Below are 12,203 nucleotides of genomic sequence, written 5' to 3'. Positions count from 1 at the left end.
CCTGTTGTCGTGCATTTTAACGCGACAGCGTTAAAGGCCCCGCGTCGCAGAAAATCCAGCGTCGGACGTCGCTTCGGCAAAAATAATTTCGAACCACGCGTCCCCAACCATGCAGGCCCTCCATGTCGCGCAAGGAAATTACGGAACTCATTGAATTTCTCAAGCTAAGAATACAATTGAGTAGAAGAATCGTAAAGTACGACTTACACACAACCTACAGACGTACTAGCGTCGGATTGTAATTTGACTATACGATAAAAGATAATTCTGTTACGCGAAAACTAAATGAAACCCCTTTTCGAGCGTTTCTACCATTCCTAAACCGGCCACGGCGTCCGCCATTTGCGCGTACCGGCGCGTGAGTATCTTGGCGACCACGGAGTGGCGCGCCCGGCTCCTTGCAACAGCACCATCCAGATGGCGCTCGCCTCCGCCGCATCTCGGCCCACGCAAGAGGCCGCGTTTATACTAGAAAGCCTGCCTTCGCGCATAGCGTTCGTGACCAGCGTTTCCCGGTAAACGTTAATGTTACATACCCTCCAGTTTCCGGGAAGCGTGAGAAGCAGTCAGAGATGTTTGAATGCTATCGCGTTCCACTCTTAAATGTGAAGCAAAGGTGAAGCTTAAGCGTCCTCCAGCTTTTTCTTCACTCTAGTACGCAAAGCGCTGCCTTATCTCGCAATCGACTATTGGCACGCTGTCTTCATGTGTTCAAATATGAGACACATCTTGTTTCATGTTCATTTGTCTGTCTGTCTGTCTGTCTGTCTGTCTGTCTGTCTGTCTGTCTGTCTGTCTGTCTGTCTGTCTGTCTGTCTGTCTGTGGGTGAGTTTGGGTGCTTTATCGACGTGCTTAGTTTCCACAGTCAGGAAACTATAGAGTCAGGAAAAAGGCTCCACAGCTCTCTACGAATCCACACATTCTAGAAATGAAAGGAAAGGCAGCGAACAGCATGTACTATACAATTAAGCGTTGTGCATTATTTATAAAAACTAACGTTTCCTCTCCTAGTACCAACTAAGATCTCTTGTTCATCTGGTAACGAAATTTGTTTACCGATGAACGTTATAACAGCCTAGTAGCAATAGTGATTCCAGATGGAGGGTCCTATATGTTTGCAGTTTATTGGTACTACTATTCGCTTCGTTATTCTCTAAATTTAGCGAGATGTTCACGGTGGTGAAACTAGAAGTTTTTAGGAACATGTATACGTATGTGTGTGTGTGGGGGGGGGGGGGGCAAATATTGTTTTCCTTTTTCATTTTTTTTTTCAAACTCGGACATTTGCCCTTGCGGCATAAAACGTGGGAAGCATGCACGTCTATGTACCTGAACAATTTGTTGTGTTCGTTAAGTCCGTGTTGCGGTCCATAAATCCAAATATGGCTGTCAGGTGGGGGGCCTTAACTAAGCTCCACTTTTGGGCAGCTTTAGTTAAGCGCCCCTTTTCTCAAGAAGTGGTACCTTGATGAGCGCAGTCTGCTGGAACGCCACAGGAAGTGCGGTAGATTTGCATGCTACGCTGTGACGTGGTTACCACGGCCTTTCGCTGAGTGCTGCAGATCTACGCCATAACGCTACGGAATCACCTTTGCCCATCGTAACGTTCCCACCATCGTGGGGACGTTGCCTGGTACCTTTTGAGGGAGGAAGAATTGGGGAAGAGGAGCTGTTTTTGTTTGCCATAACCGAGTGGAGCCAAGATACCATGCTTTATTTGACGCCTCATCTACCGTGGTGGTTCACTGGCTTTGGTATTCTGCTGCAGAGCGCGGGGTAGCGGGTTCGTATCCCGATCCCATCGATCTCAGTCTGGTCGGGGCGGAATGTAAGTACTCTTGATTGTTATGATACAGTTTTGCTTGCTGCGCTATATTGTTTATGCGAAGGACAAAAAAGAGACAGACACACATGTGTGTCTGTCTCTTTTGTGTCCGCATAAACAGTACAGCGCAGCAAGCACAACGATGCCGTACCAACTAGCCCCAGTCGAAGCTTTATTGTATGGTGCAGGTACAAGTTAAAGGATTCCAGATGGTCGAAATTAATCCGGAGCTACCCCTGCCGCGTCTCTGCCCACTGCCCACAGTGGCCCGGTCGTTGCTTTGCGAAGTTAAACTACAGGATTTAATTTGATATCGATCTGATTTTATTGCGATTCCACATCATCATCCTTGTGTCCATTTTAGGACGAAGGCTCCTCCCACATCTGTCGCTGGCGCGAAAAGTTCATTCGTCAACTAGTGCATTTATTGAAGTGCACCGGCCCGAGCGAACGTTCGTTGTGCTCCTGTGCATCCTCCCTAGTGCAGGCAGCGTTCAGTCTCTCCCTCTCTTTCTTCTTCCATTTCCCCTTGCTGCACATGTAGGGTAGCAAACCGGACACTTGTCTGGCTGACCTACCTGGTTTTCTTCTTCTTGCTTTCTCTCGCTGTCTCTCTATTCACACCCCAAAGTTAACCAGTTTTCTGGCATCGCAGGCCTCTTTGTTGTCGCAACCATTGTTCGTTTTATTCCTACTGGAACAGCTGCGCCCCACCATCGAAGACCATCGGAGCTCCCCACGTTTACGATGACGTTATGTCTTACACTTGAGGAGAGGCACCATGCGAGACTCAATGTAGTTTTGCCAGCTCTCTCTCCTCACCTGAATGATTGTCTCATCGCGTACTTTTATCAAGTACTAGTTTCCACGGGACATCCGTGAAAAGAAAGAGACAAGTCTATTCAAAGACGGTATGGGTCGTTTTATTGCACTCTTTTCTTTATTTTCGCTTACAAAAGAGCACGCAAAGAACAACTAAAAAAATAATGGAATAAAACACACCAGCGGCACCAGAAGCGCAAAAAAATATGGCTTCCGCGATAACACATAGGGCACACGAATCCCCTCATTCTCTTAACAGCTAGAGTTGAGTACGAAATCATCGGAAAAGTGTTGCTGTCCTCTATATAGTCGTGCTCAGAGGAAAAGCTTGCCCATGAGAGCGGGCGTATACCGAACAGTTCTACGCAACACTACGACAAAAAATGCAACGTCATAAAGGACAAGGACAAAATACACAGGCAAACTTAAACAAAAAGAAGGTAGAAAACAAATATTAAGGTCAATAGCTAGCTGCCTGTTGCGGTAATTTGCGTTCGAGAGCAGTTCTCAAAAATCGCAAATCCGTATTAGGGAGTAAAGAGAAAAAAGTGTTTTTTTTTTCTTTAACAGCAGTACTTGGCCATGCTGACAGTTCAGGCATCAGAACAAGGCTGTAGAGCCAGTCTTCAGAAATATAAGTTGCCGTGGAAAGTGGCACGATGTAATGGTAACCCTTCCACTCTCTAGAGACTCGCACAAGGACAGAACACTTAATGCTCTGTGAACGTCGAGTCCCACTCGGGTTAGAAGCAAGCAACCCTTAAATACACGCATTTTAATTACTCTCACTCCTGAAACAATGATCGGTATCTTGCTTCTAAGCGCAATGAACCTCAATGTGGACAGCCAGTTCATAGAAATTATTAAAACACCGAACCAGCTTCCATATACCTCAGTCTGCGAGGAGTGCATCCGTACCACTGTACGCGTCTCTTCTAAGACAGTGGACGCATTTCTTTGCTCTGTGCGCAGCAGAGACTCCATTACGCTGTGAGCACACCTTGCGAGAGGGTCAATGAACCTTCTTCCACGAAGAAAAGTCTGGCAAGAAGGGAGCAAGCGAAGCGAGCACCAATAAAGAAACCGCACCTCACGGACGCAACACCGGTTAAAGAAATCCGCGCCGCACCCCAGTGGGGACGATGGGTCCGGCGATTTGTCAAACCAATGCTGTGTCCGCGCACCAGGAAGTAATACGCAGGAAGTATGACGCGGGAAGTATGACGTATGACGCCTGCGCAATACCGCCGTCTCGGTGTTGTAGGAAGCTAACGGAGAATCTCGAGTACAACGTGTGGCGAAAATGTTACAGTCTGCGTTACGCAGCGATGAAAAGAACAAGTATCCGAAACCACGTGATACGGACAGCATAACGGGAAACTAGACGTGCGCGATGGAGGAGGAGGCCTGCCGGTTGAAAGCCGCTTCGCCGGCGAGGCAGAAACTCAGAAGCTTGTTTGGCACGAAGACCGCATCAAAAGAAAAACTCCGCACGCATTCTCCTTCGCTCCCACGTATTCTCGTACTATGTATACGTAACGTTCGGTACCGACATGATTACATGATGCAGGCAGTTGTTCTGGTCTCGTTTGCGTATCGCCTATGATTCACAAGGTTAGCAGTTATCGTGTATAATTCAAACGGCATGCTCTTGTCGGACCAAACGTCGCGCCACGTTCGCTCAACTACAGGTGACCTTACGTAATCCTGCGATGACGACACATAGCCAGTTGGTTGTCATAAACTGGCAAAGCATGACAAAGAAGTACACCTGTTTAGCCTGTTACTTATGCACACACTGTTCTGAAGTGTTACGCGAAACATTGTCATGCTTTACCAGGTTCGCGTTCCCGATCTGTGATCGGCTGGCTCAGCGCGTAACTTCCAAAGCAGTTCGTAGAATTAATCATATAGCAGTGTTAGTAGCTATCGTGAATATTCGTAACTTGCTTTGTCACGTACGCTGCCAAACTAAAGCTCTTTCCGACCTGCTATTATGGTCCGCTCTCCTGTCCTTGCTTCCTTTTCAAGTTCGTCCAGTTAAAAGTGAAGAAACGGCAAACACGGTGACGTGGATAAGAGCCCTTCGTCCTATGGTAAGATGGAAACACACGCACGCACTCTGAAACCTTTCACTCCAAAATAAACGCGGCCTCCTCGCAGTGGAGAAAGGCCGGGTAGAGGCTTTCCCGCGTTCGACTCGAACTCGACGAACGCTTGCAGGAAACCGTTCTACCCCGCTGTGAGCCTTTGTTCAAGTTGTGTGTTCGGCGCCTTTTAGCCGCACCCTTCAGACATCTACGGAGTCCTAGCTTAGGAACTATTTTCCAGCCGGATAGAAGTCCATCACTGGAGGAGAGATAACTACAGTTAGGCGAGTCAGTCCCCCGAACGCGTTTCGGCTATACAGTAGAACCCAGAAACAAAACCTGCTGCGCGGTTTTATTCAGAGTATCAACAACCAGAGCCCTTGTATAACAAACACGGGAGATCCAGCGAGTATTCTTCAGTTGCATGCAATGGTACGAGTCACCCGTGAAGAGGCACACATGAACACGAAGGCGCCAGTAATCGGAATGATTTGGGTTGAAGAAGACATAAGTGGAAGCTTTCCTAACTCCGTCGTTCAGTCAGCTGTGCGCAGTTTCTTGCGGAATGTTTCTGTTATAGCGCTCTTTCTTTTGTGATCAACGCTTTTTAATTAGTATTCAAACAGCAGCGGTTTTACGCACACTATACCACATGTCCGCAAAGTCCTAGACGTGTTCGCATGCGGCGGTGGTGTAACGCTTTAACTCGATGCTCGGAAATTTTCTGATTTTTCATCGCTGAGCTTTCTCCATGCGTTGTCAGGAAGGCCCGCCTTTTTTCGCGTTTGTGTTCTATTTTTACCAATGTCAGACGTCGCGCCACTCTTAACTAAGGTTATCATGAATGCTCAATAAAATTAGGAAAGCTCTCAAAAGAAAAAGGGAAGAGCACCATATGATGGACTACCTGCTCGCGTTTCAGTTGCGACATGTTCATGCCAGAATTACGCTATATTAACGCAACTTTACTAAATGTTATTACACCACAGCGATTATATACAGCGAACAAGGGGCAACGAAAGCGCTAAGTCGAACAAAGAACAAGGGGCAACGAAAGCTAAGTAGAACAAAGAACATAAGGACAAAATGATCGACACCTCTTGAGAGCTATCCACCAACTAGGCCCGCATAGTACGAGTGCTTTGCTGGGCAAGAAAAAACGCTTGTTGGCTTACACTTACACGATAGCGCCAAAGGAAACACATTATATACTGTTCATACAAATGAAACACACAGAAAACAATCGTACAAAGCTATGGCAATAATAATGCGTTCACGTCAAAATCAATGTAATGTGTGATTCCACGTGTTTTTTCTGAAAATGCGAACTTCAGCCATCTTTTGCTGCCGTTCGACAAATACCAAGCATCCTTTCTAAAACGGTACATTATGCCATGCATTAGTTTCTTCTTATCAGTAGGTTCATCTGCACATTCTACGGAGTAGATATCGATGCCATAAAGAAAAATCACATGTCTTCATATAAGAATACAGAGAACATTTGACACAGTGAGATTACATCTGGAATGCTTCGGTACGGGCGGAATGCTAGAAATTTATCACTTCGTCTAGTTCCTGACCAATGTCCAAGAACACGACTTCTTTGCTTAAACAGTACTCACTGTAGACAATACTCATGCGCGCGACGCGTTAAAATAGCTGACGGCATCGCACTGTAGCATCGCTGGAATAGTCGCACAACGAAGTTAACACGGCCTCACGTCACGCAGAGGAATGTTAAGTTCACGATGATGTTTTTGGAAAGTCAATCCAGTGCGTGTTCGTTGCCTCGAAAACATATCAGGAAATACTGAATGTTGCGTTCACAATGTACGCAGGCATAAATGGTCCTTCCGGCTGAACCGCTGATTCTTCGTTTCCGTTCGTATTTCGCACAGAGGTAGCACTTCGCGGTACAGTTTTTTTTTATTAGTGGTACGATTTTGCACTGAAATCAGCCTCCATCCCTATCCCCGCATTTCCACTTTCCAGAAGGCACACTCTACAGTGCAGTACAGTGCAGTACACTGCAGTACAGTGTGCGGAGACAATCGCTTTCCGTCGTGCTGAACCAGTTGGACAACCAGCCTCTGTCGGAAGAAATAATTTTGAAACATCGACGGGACTTGACATCGCATAAGACGGCCGTGCAAGCGTTACTGCGCTTCTTGAGATCGACCGGCTTGTGTGAACGCCTGTGGTTGGAACGCCTTTTCTCTTACCAGTTTCCTTTCTTTCTTTCTTGTTCCTTTTTCTTTCTCCACTCGCTTTTTGTCGTCTTTGCAACACCTATGTCCCCCGCCCCAGTGCAGGGTAGCAAATAAGAAACTCTCCTCTGGTTAACCTCGCTGCCTTTCCCCTCTCCCTCTATCTCTGTCTCTCTCAGGAAGCAAAGCTAGCGCCACATGACGTCAGGGAGGCGACGCCGCTTTGCATGACCGAGTTTTCTGTGCGACGGGCTTCTCGTCAGCCTAGGAAACAGGGTCGCCAACGTTCACATTTTCGACCGAGAAAATTCCTTTGATTACCCGGAATCCTCGCAGACGAAGTGTGGTTCTAATTTATTGTGGACGAAACAGGTTAATAGGCCGACCTAAGATGACCTGAAGGCACCACGAAGTACAGTCGAAACTCCGTATAGTAACATGGTTATAACGAAATATTGGATATAGCGAAGTACAGCTAAAGGTGTTTCTAACCGATATGAGCGCGTAGCGAATTAATCCTTGTAAGTGAACATCGGAAATGAGAAATGTATTTTCGTGGCGCTGAGAGTTCGTTATAAGGAGGATCTACCGTACTACCTCATTGCGATTTTTAAGTGGGAACGAGCGGGCGAATCAGCTGGAAGGGGTCTTTACACTGGGAACCCTTAATAACGTCACTTTCAGTAAACAACGTTTTGCGCAAACGCTGATTACGCTGCCAATTGACTTTCCGAGTTTGATGACGACAGAATAAAAAGCAAAAAGCAGATACTCCCCAGCCTTTCGGACTAATGGAGCTCCAGACAGCAATGTAGGCGAGCTAAGTATGCGAGTGCATGCTATGCGAGAAACGACGCCTCCAGCCTGTCAGAATTTGCGGCACCAAAATACACAAACTCGCATTCTCACGCACAGACAAGCAGGGCAGGCGGAAACAGACACCACACATCACCTTATTAAGCGTTGATTAAAATGCGGCCCGTCGACGCTACGCGTAAGGACTGCTGAGAGTACGTAGCTGTTTTATCCCGTCCGTGTCCGTAGAAACTGAAGGCCCCGAGGACCGTACTAACGGTGGCACGATCAGTGAACGTCCATCGGCGAGATTGGTTTCACGTCCTGGGAAACAGCGCAACGAAAACCATATCCGCGGTTGAACCGCAGAATTCATTACTCTGATGTTTTCACGGAATTTCCCAGTAGCTTCAGGCCAGATGCGTTTCATTACCGAGCTATTTTCAGGGCAGAGGCAATACGCGTTTCGGACGGGGAAAAAAAAGCACCTCTTTTTTGGGGGGGACATACTTGTTCTTTCCTCCAGTAAGAAGCTGAAAGAAAAATCCCCTGATATTGGAAGATCACGGTCATGACAAACCACTGATCCACTTATATAACGGCCAATACAAGTTACGCAGCAACCAGGCCCACAATTTACATGACTCGACGTCATCGTGGACGAGTTACGCTGGCACTTTAAGTAATTTTATTGACACCTTGCCATAGACAACCACATAATATAGCACAACGTTGTGACATCGTAGCTGATTGGTTAACCTGTCTGTCCATCGGCGTGTGCAGATGACGTCACGTCACGCGACTGGCACATATGGGGGCTGTCTCAGAGTTGACTTCGCGGCGCCTGGAAAGGGTTGGGAATCGCTGAGGGTACGTTATACCGTGCCCGCGAGTTTAGCAGCTGCGTATTTGCTACGAGCGTTCTTTTAGTGTATATATGTTATCAAAACAAATAATAATAATCACTGAGATGATTAATTTGTGAACCCTTTTCGATCTCGCAGGATTATGCACACTCACTGACTGGACGGCCGAGCAACGCTACCGCCTACGCGAGCCTGTTTTACCTGGTTGCACACTGACGTGAGTACTGCATATGTGTGGAACTAGCTTGTATACTGCCGTGCTCTCGTCTGCACACCGAGGCTACGACCAGAAATGAGACATTTGGAGACGCGTAACGACGCATAAGGCCGTTCGTGCTAGAGCTCATCTTCGCGGTCAAGTTTCTGTCGGGAAATGTGTCAGTGCTTCACTCAGTGGGACAGGCTATTGAGAAAGCTTGTTGCAAGAGAATCGTTGCAAGCCGAGATAAAGAAGCCGCGTCGCTCATGAACAAGGCGAACTTTTTTCGCCGCTCATCTGGCAGGTTTAGAGGTACGATCCCGTGATTCCGACGTTGAAATAGCAATCGCTAACGCTATGAAGCGATTATTGCGCCCTAATAGTATGACCAAGAGAATGGATATGGGAACCTCCTAAACTAGCTGCCTACATAACGCCTGAAGAGACGAGTATTTGCTACTATGGCGTCCATTTATTAAAGCTTCCGAAAGAACAATCTCACAGTGTTAGTCAGCTTCATCTTGCATGATCTACGCGCTTTCAGCTCGCATTTTCAGTCTCGCTAAACGTTCTTGCCGCGCGAGATGACGGAAGCAGTGGTAATATCATATTTAGGCGAACACACCACAATACGAACAGAATTACGAAGTGAAGAAAGACATCATCTTGCGATTTCCAGAAGTTAACCGCACTCAATATGTTCCCACCGGCGCAAGGGCCATAGGACGCAGATACGTGGCATCCACAACAAACAATATGGCTGTGGCAAAAAAAAAAAAATTTACTACGAAAGTCGGCCATATTCTGGGCATCGAAGCGCAACCTGGGGTCGTACCGAGGAGGACCAATAAAGTTGACGCAGTTGTGTGTGGGACATTTGCCCTTAGCCGAGTTTCATCCAATCGCCTTGCGCTGGCACCACAGTCAAGCTTGGGGTGCCCACGCCCGTGAAAGAAAGATACTGGCAACACTTTGCTGCGTCCAACAATCAAATAAGCCATGTTCTCGACATCATGGAACACTTAGTGTGCGGAGCAGAACGGACCGTAAGAGTTAACGCAGTTTTGTGCATGCAATCTGGCTCTCGTGGCGTTTCTCTCCATCGCCTCGGAGCGGCGCCACCGTCACGTTTCGCAGGCGCGCGCCCGTGAGGAGTTCCGCTATAACGAAAAAGTTCATAAGGAAACTGCGCCTCGTTATCGGCATAGAACGCATCGTGGATGTGCCGAAACGGGCCAAATGGAACTAACCCTCTCTTGTGCGTCATATGCCTCTCGTAGAGCTCCTCTGGAATGCCGACAGGTGGCGCCACCGTCTCTTTCCCAGGGCACATGCACACACACACATGCGCAACAGACACAAAGGCCAGCTGCGTCCCTTTCTTCCCCCTCCCTTCCCCGAAATGGCAGGATTTCCCCTCCTCCCCTCCGGGCGATCGTGCACGCTTTCTTTCCGACAGTGGTCGCAAAAGCCCGTAGTAGGGGTAGGGACGGGGGGAACCGTATGAGATGTGGTGACGAGCCGCCGCGCTACTACGTCCTGAGGAAGAGTTCCGACTTGCTGGAGACGGAAGCCCGGCTGCTGGAGGCGTGCATGGCGGCCAGGCGCTTCCGTGTAAGTCGCCACTTCCGGTTGACGAACAGCAGCATGCAGCAGGAGCCGAGGATGAGCGCTTGCACGACGCCGATCAGGCTCGCCAACGTGTACACGACGGGTCGAGTCAGGCACACGGCGTCGCGGGGCATTCTGTTCTGGGAGACACCTGCCGAAAAAGAAAAGGAAGAGGGACACTGAGTACGATAAGAAAATGGTAAACAATGCTTTATATTGCCGAACTTACATGGCACATAATGGCTTTCAACACGGAGACTTCCTGCGTCTGTTACGGCTATGTTCAGTAAGCTAGCCTGGTTACTTTCAAATTATCTCGCTGCGTCGTTGCCTCGCACGCATTTCTTCGCCCAATCAAAACGAGACTAACTCGCCAAAGTTTACCAGCACCTTGGGGCGACGAGAACTTCGGGTAGACAAACCTGTTGTTTCCTCTCCGGGGCTTGGAAGTCAGGCATTCCTCGCTATAACGTAGTCACAACTTGCATGAAATCACCTTCGTAATAACCGATATTCCTTATAAACATACCCCTTCATATAGACGAAAACAATTTCAGAACACTTCGTGGCGACGATACTTCGGGGAAGGAACCCTATAGTTTCTTACGCGGAGATTTTGGTCACGTGTTCCTCGTTATAACGAAGTCGCAAACTGCATAAAATTCTATTCGTTACGTCCGATATTCATTGCAAGCATACATGCCGAAAGAGGCGAAAAATGTGCAGGAATCTTGTATTTATTTCGTTACATCCGGTATCTCATTATATCCGTGTTTGTTATAGTGGGGTTCGACTGTATTTCTACTTGTTCCTGGGCTAGCTGCCTCACATTTCCTTGCTCGTTAAAAGACGCGAGGCTGTATTTGAAGTACGGACTAGAAAAGGAACAACACCACACACAACTTTGTTCAAAATGAACAGCTCACTTTTAATATAGTCACGTATTCCTTCATCCCATTGTGTGTACATTAAAGCGACAATAAAGTTTAGTCTTTGTAGCTTGAACAAACATTTTCAAGTGTTCTTCATATCCTTTTGTAAACGACATGCTTTCTCTACTCCGCCATCAGTGTAAGCTGCGGCAGTGCAGTAGTATCAGACCGCTGTCTCTTACAGACGACATGCGGCTACGCCTCAGCAGTGGTGAAGCAAACGAGTCACTTCATGCAGGGCATTTACGCTCAGAAGGGAGTAAATTTACGCAATTTTCTACAGCAATTTTTTTTCTGCGCACATTTCTCAATGACGTGTTATACGCGCTGTCGGTCTCTGCAGTCGTCGCTCGTGAACCGTATAAACTGCGTTTGAAGTGCACCCACTGAAGTCATTATTGCGGAAAAAGAAAGACTGACAAAAAATTACATCAGGAGGCCGCGCTGAAAACCATGAAACACCTCAATGGTGAAACGACAATACACGTACTGAACTCTATCTTCTGCTTTGTTTTGTTGTCATTTGATGTTCCCTTCGTTTGTTTGTTTGTTTGTTTGTTTGTTTGTTTGTTTGTTTGTTTGTTTGTTTGTTTGTTTTCCCTCCTCCGAAGCCTGTACGCCGCGAGGGACTGGAAGACGGTACCGCTGTTGGTGGTGCTGCAGATGGATGGCGGAGTCCGCTTTGGTTACGCGGAGCATGGCCATGCTTTCTCTGCCCGCATTGCATCTAAATCTTCGGGGCTCGCCTTTCTCAGCCGTTTTCTTCCTTCGGCCAGCGCGCTTGCTTTTTTTCTCTCTTTTCGTTTTCTCTCTCTCGACGGGCGAAACCGATATAAATGAGACGACCGTTCGCGC

The 12,203-nt window shown here is 47.6% G+C and overlaps 2 protein-coding genes across 4 annotated transcripts in view; one reads left to right on the top strand and one right to left on the bottom strand.

The window, feature by feature from the left end:
* LOC135901907 (uncharacterized) overlaps positions 1–12,203 on the top strand; it is a 368,968-nt gene that overhangs the window by 347,122 nt on the left and 9,643 nt on the right. For both annotated transcript variants that reach the window (XM_065431728.2, XM_065431725.2), the window contains exon 15: positions 8,745–8,823. In XM_065431728.2, the coding sequence (XP_065287800.1) occupies positions 8,745–8,823 (79 nt within the window). The remainder of the gene's footprint in view (positions 1–8,744; positions 8,824–12,203) is intronic.
* The window catches only part of LOC135901905 (uncharacterized), a 261,657-nt gene continuing 252,181 nt past the window's right edge, over positions 2,728–12,203 (bottom strand). For both annotated transcript variants that reach the window (XM_065431720.1, XM_065431722.1), the window contains one exon: positions 2,728–10,567. In XM_065431720.1, the coding sequence (XP_065287792.1) occupies positions 10,338–10,567 (230 nt within the window). In that variant the 3' untranslated portion in view covers positions 2,728–10,337. The remainder of the gene's footprint in view (positions 10,568–12,203) is intronic.

This window comes from Dermacentor albipictus, chromosome 9, assembly GCF_038994185.2.
Source record: "Dermacentor albipictus isolate Rhodes 1998 colony chromosome 9, USDA_Dalb.pri_finalv2, whole genome shotgun sequence".
Classification (NCBI taxonomy): Eukaryota; Metazoa; Arthropoda; class Arachnida; order Ixodida; family Ixodidae; genus Dermacentor; species Dermacentor albipictus.
The sequence above is the reverse complement of the archived record's forward strand: the minus strand, read 5'-3'. Positions and strand labels throughout refer to the sequence as shown.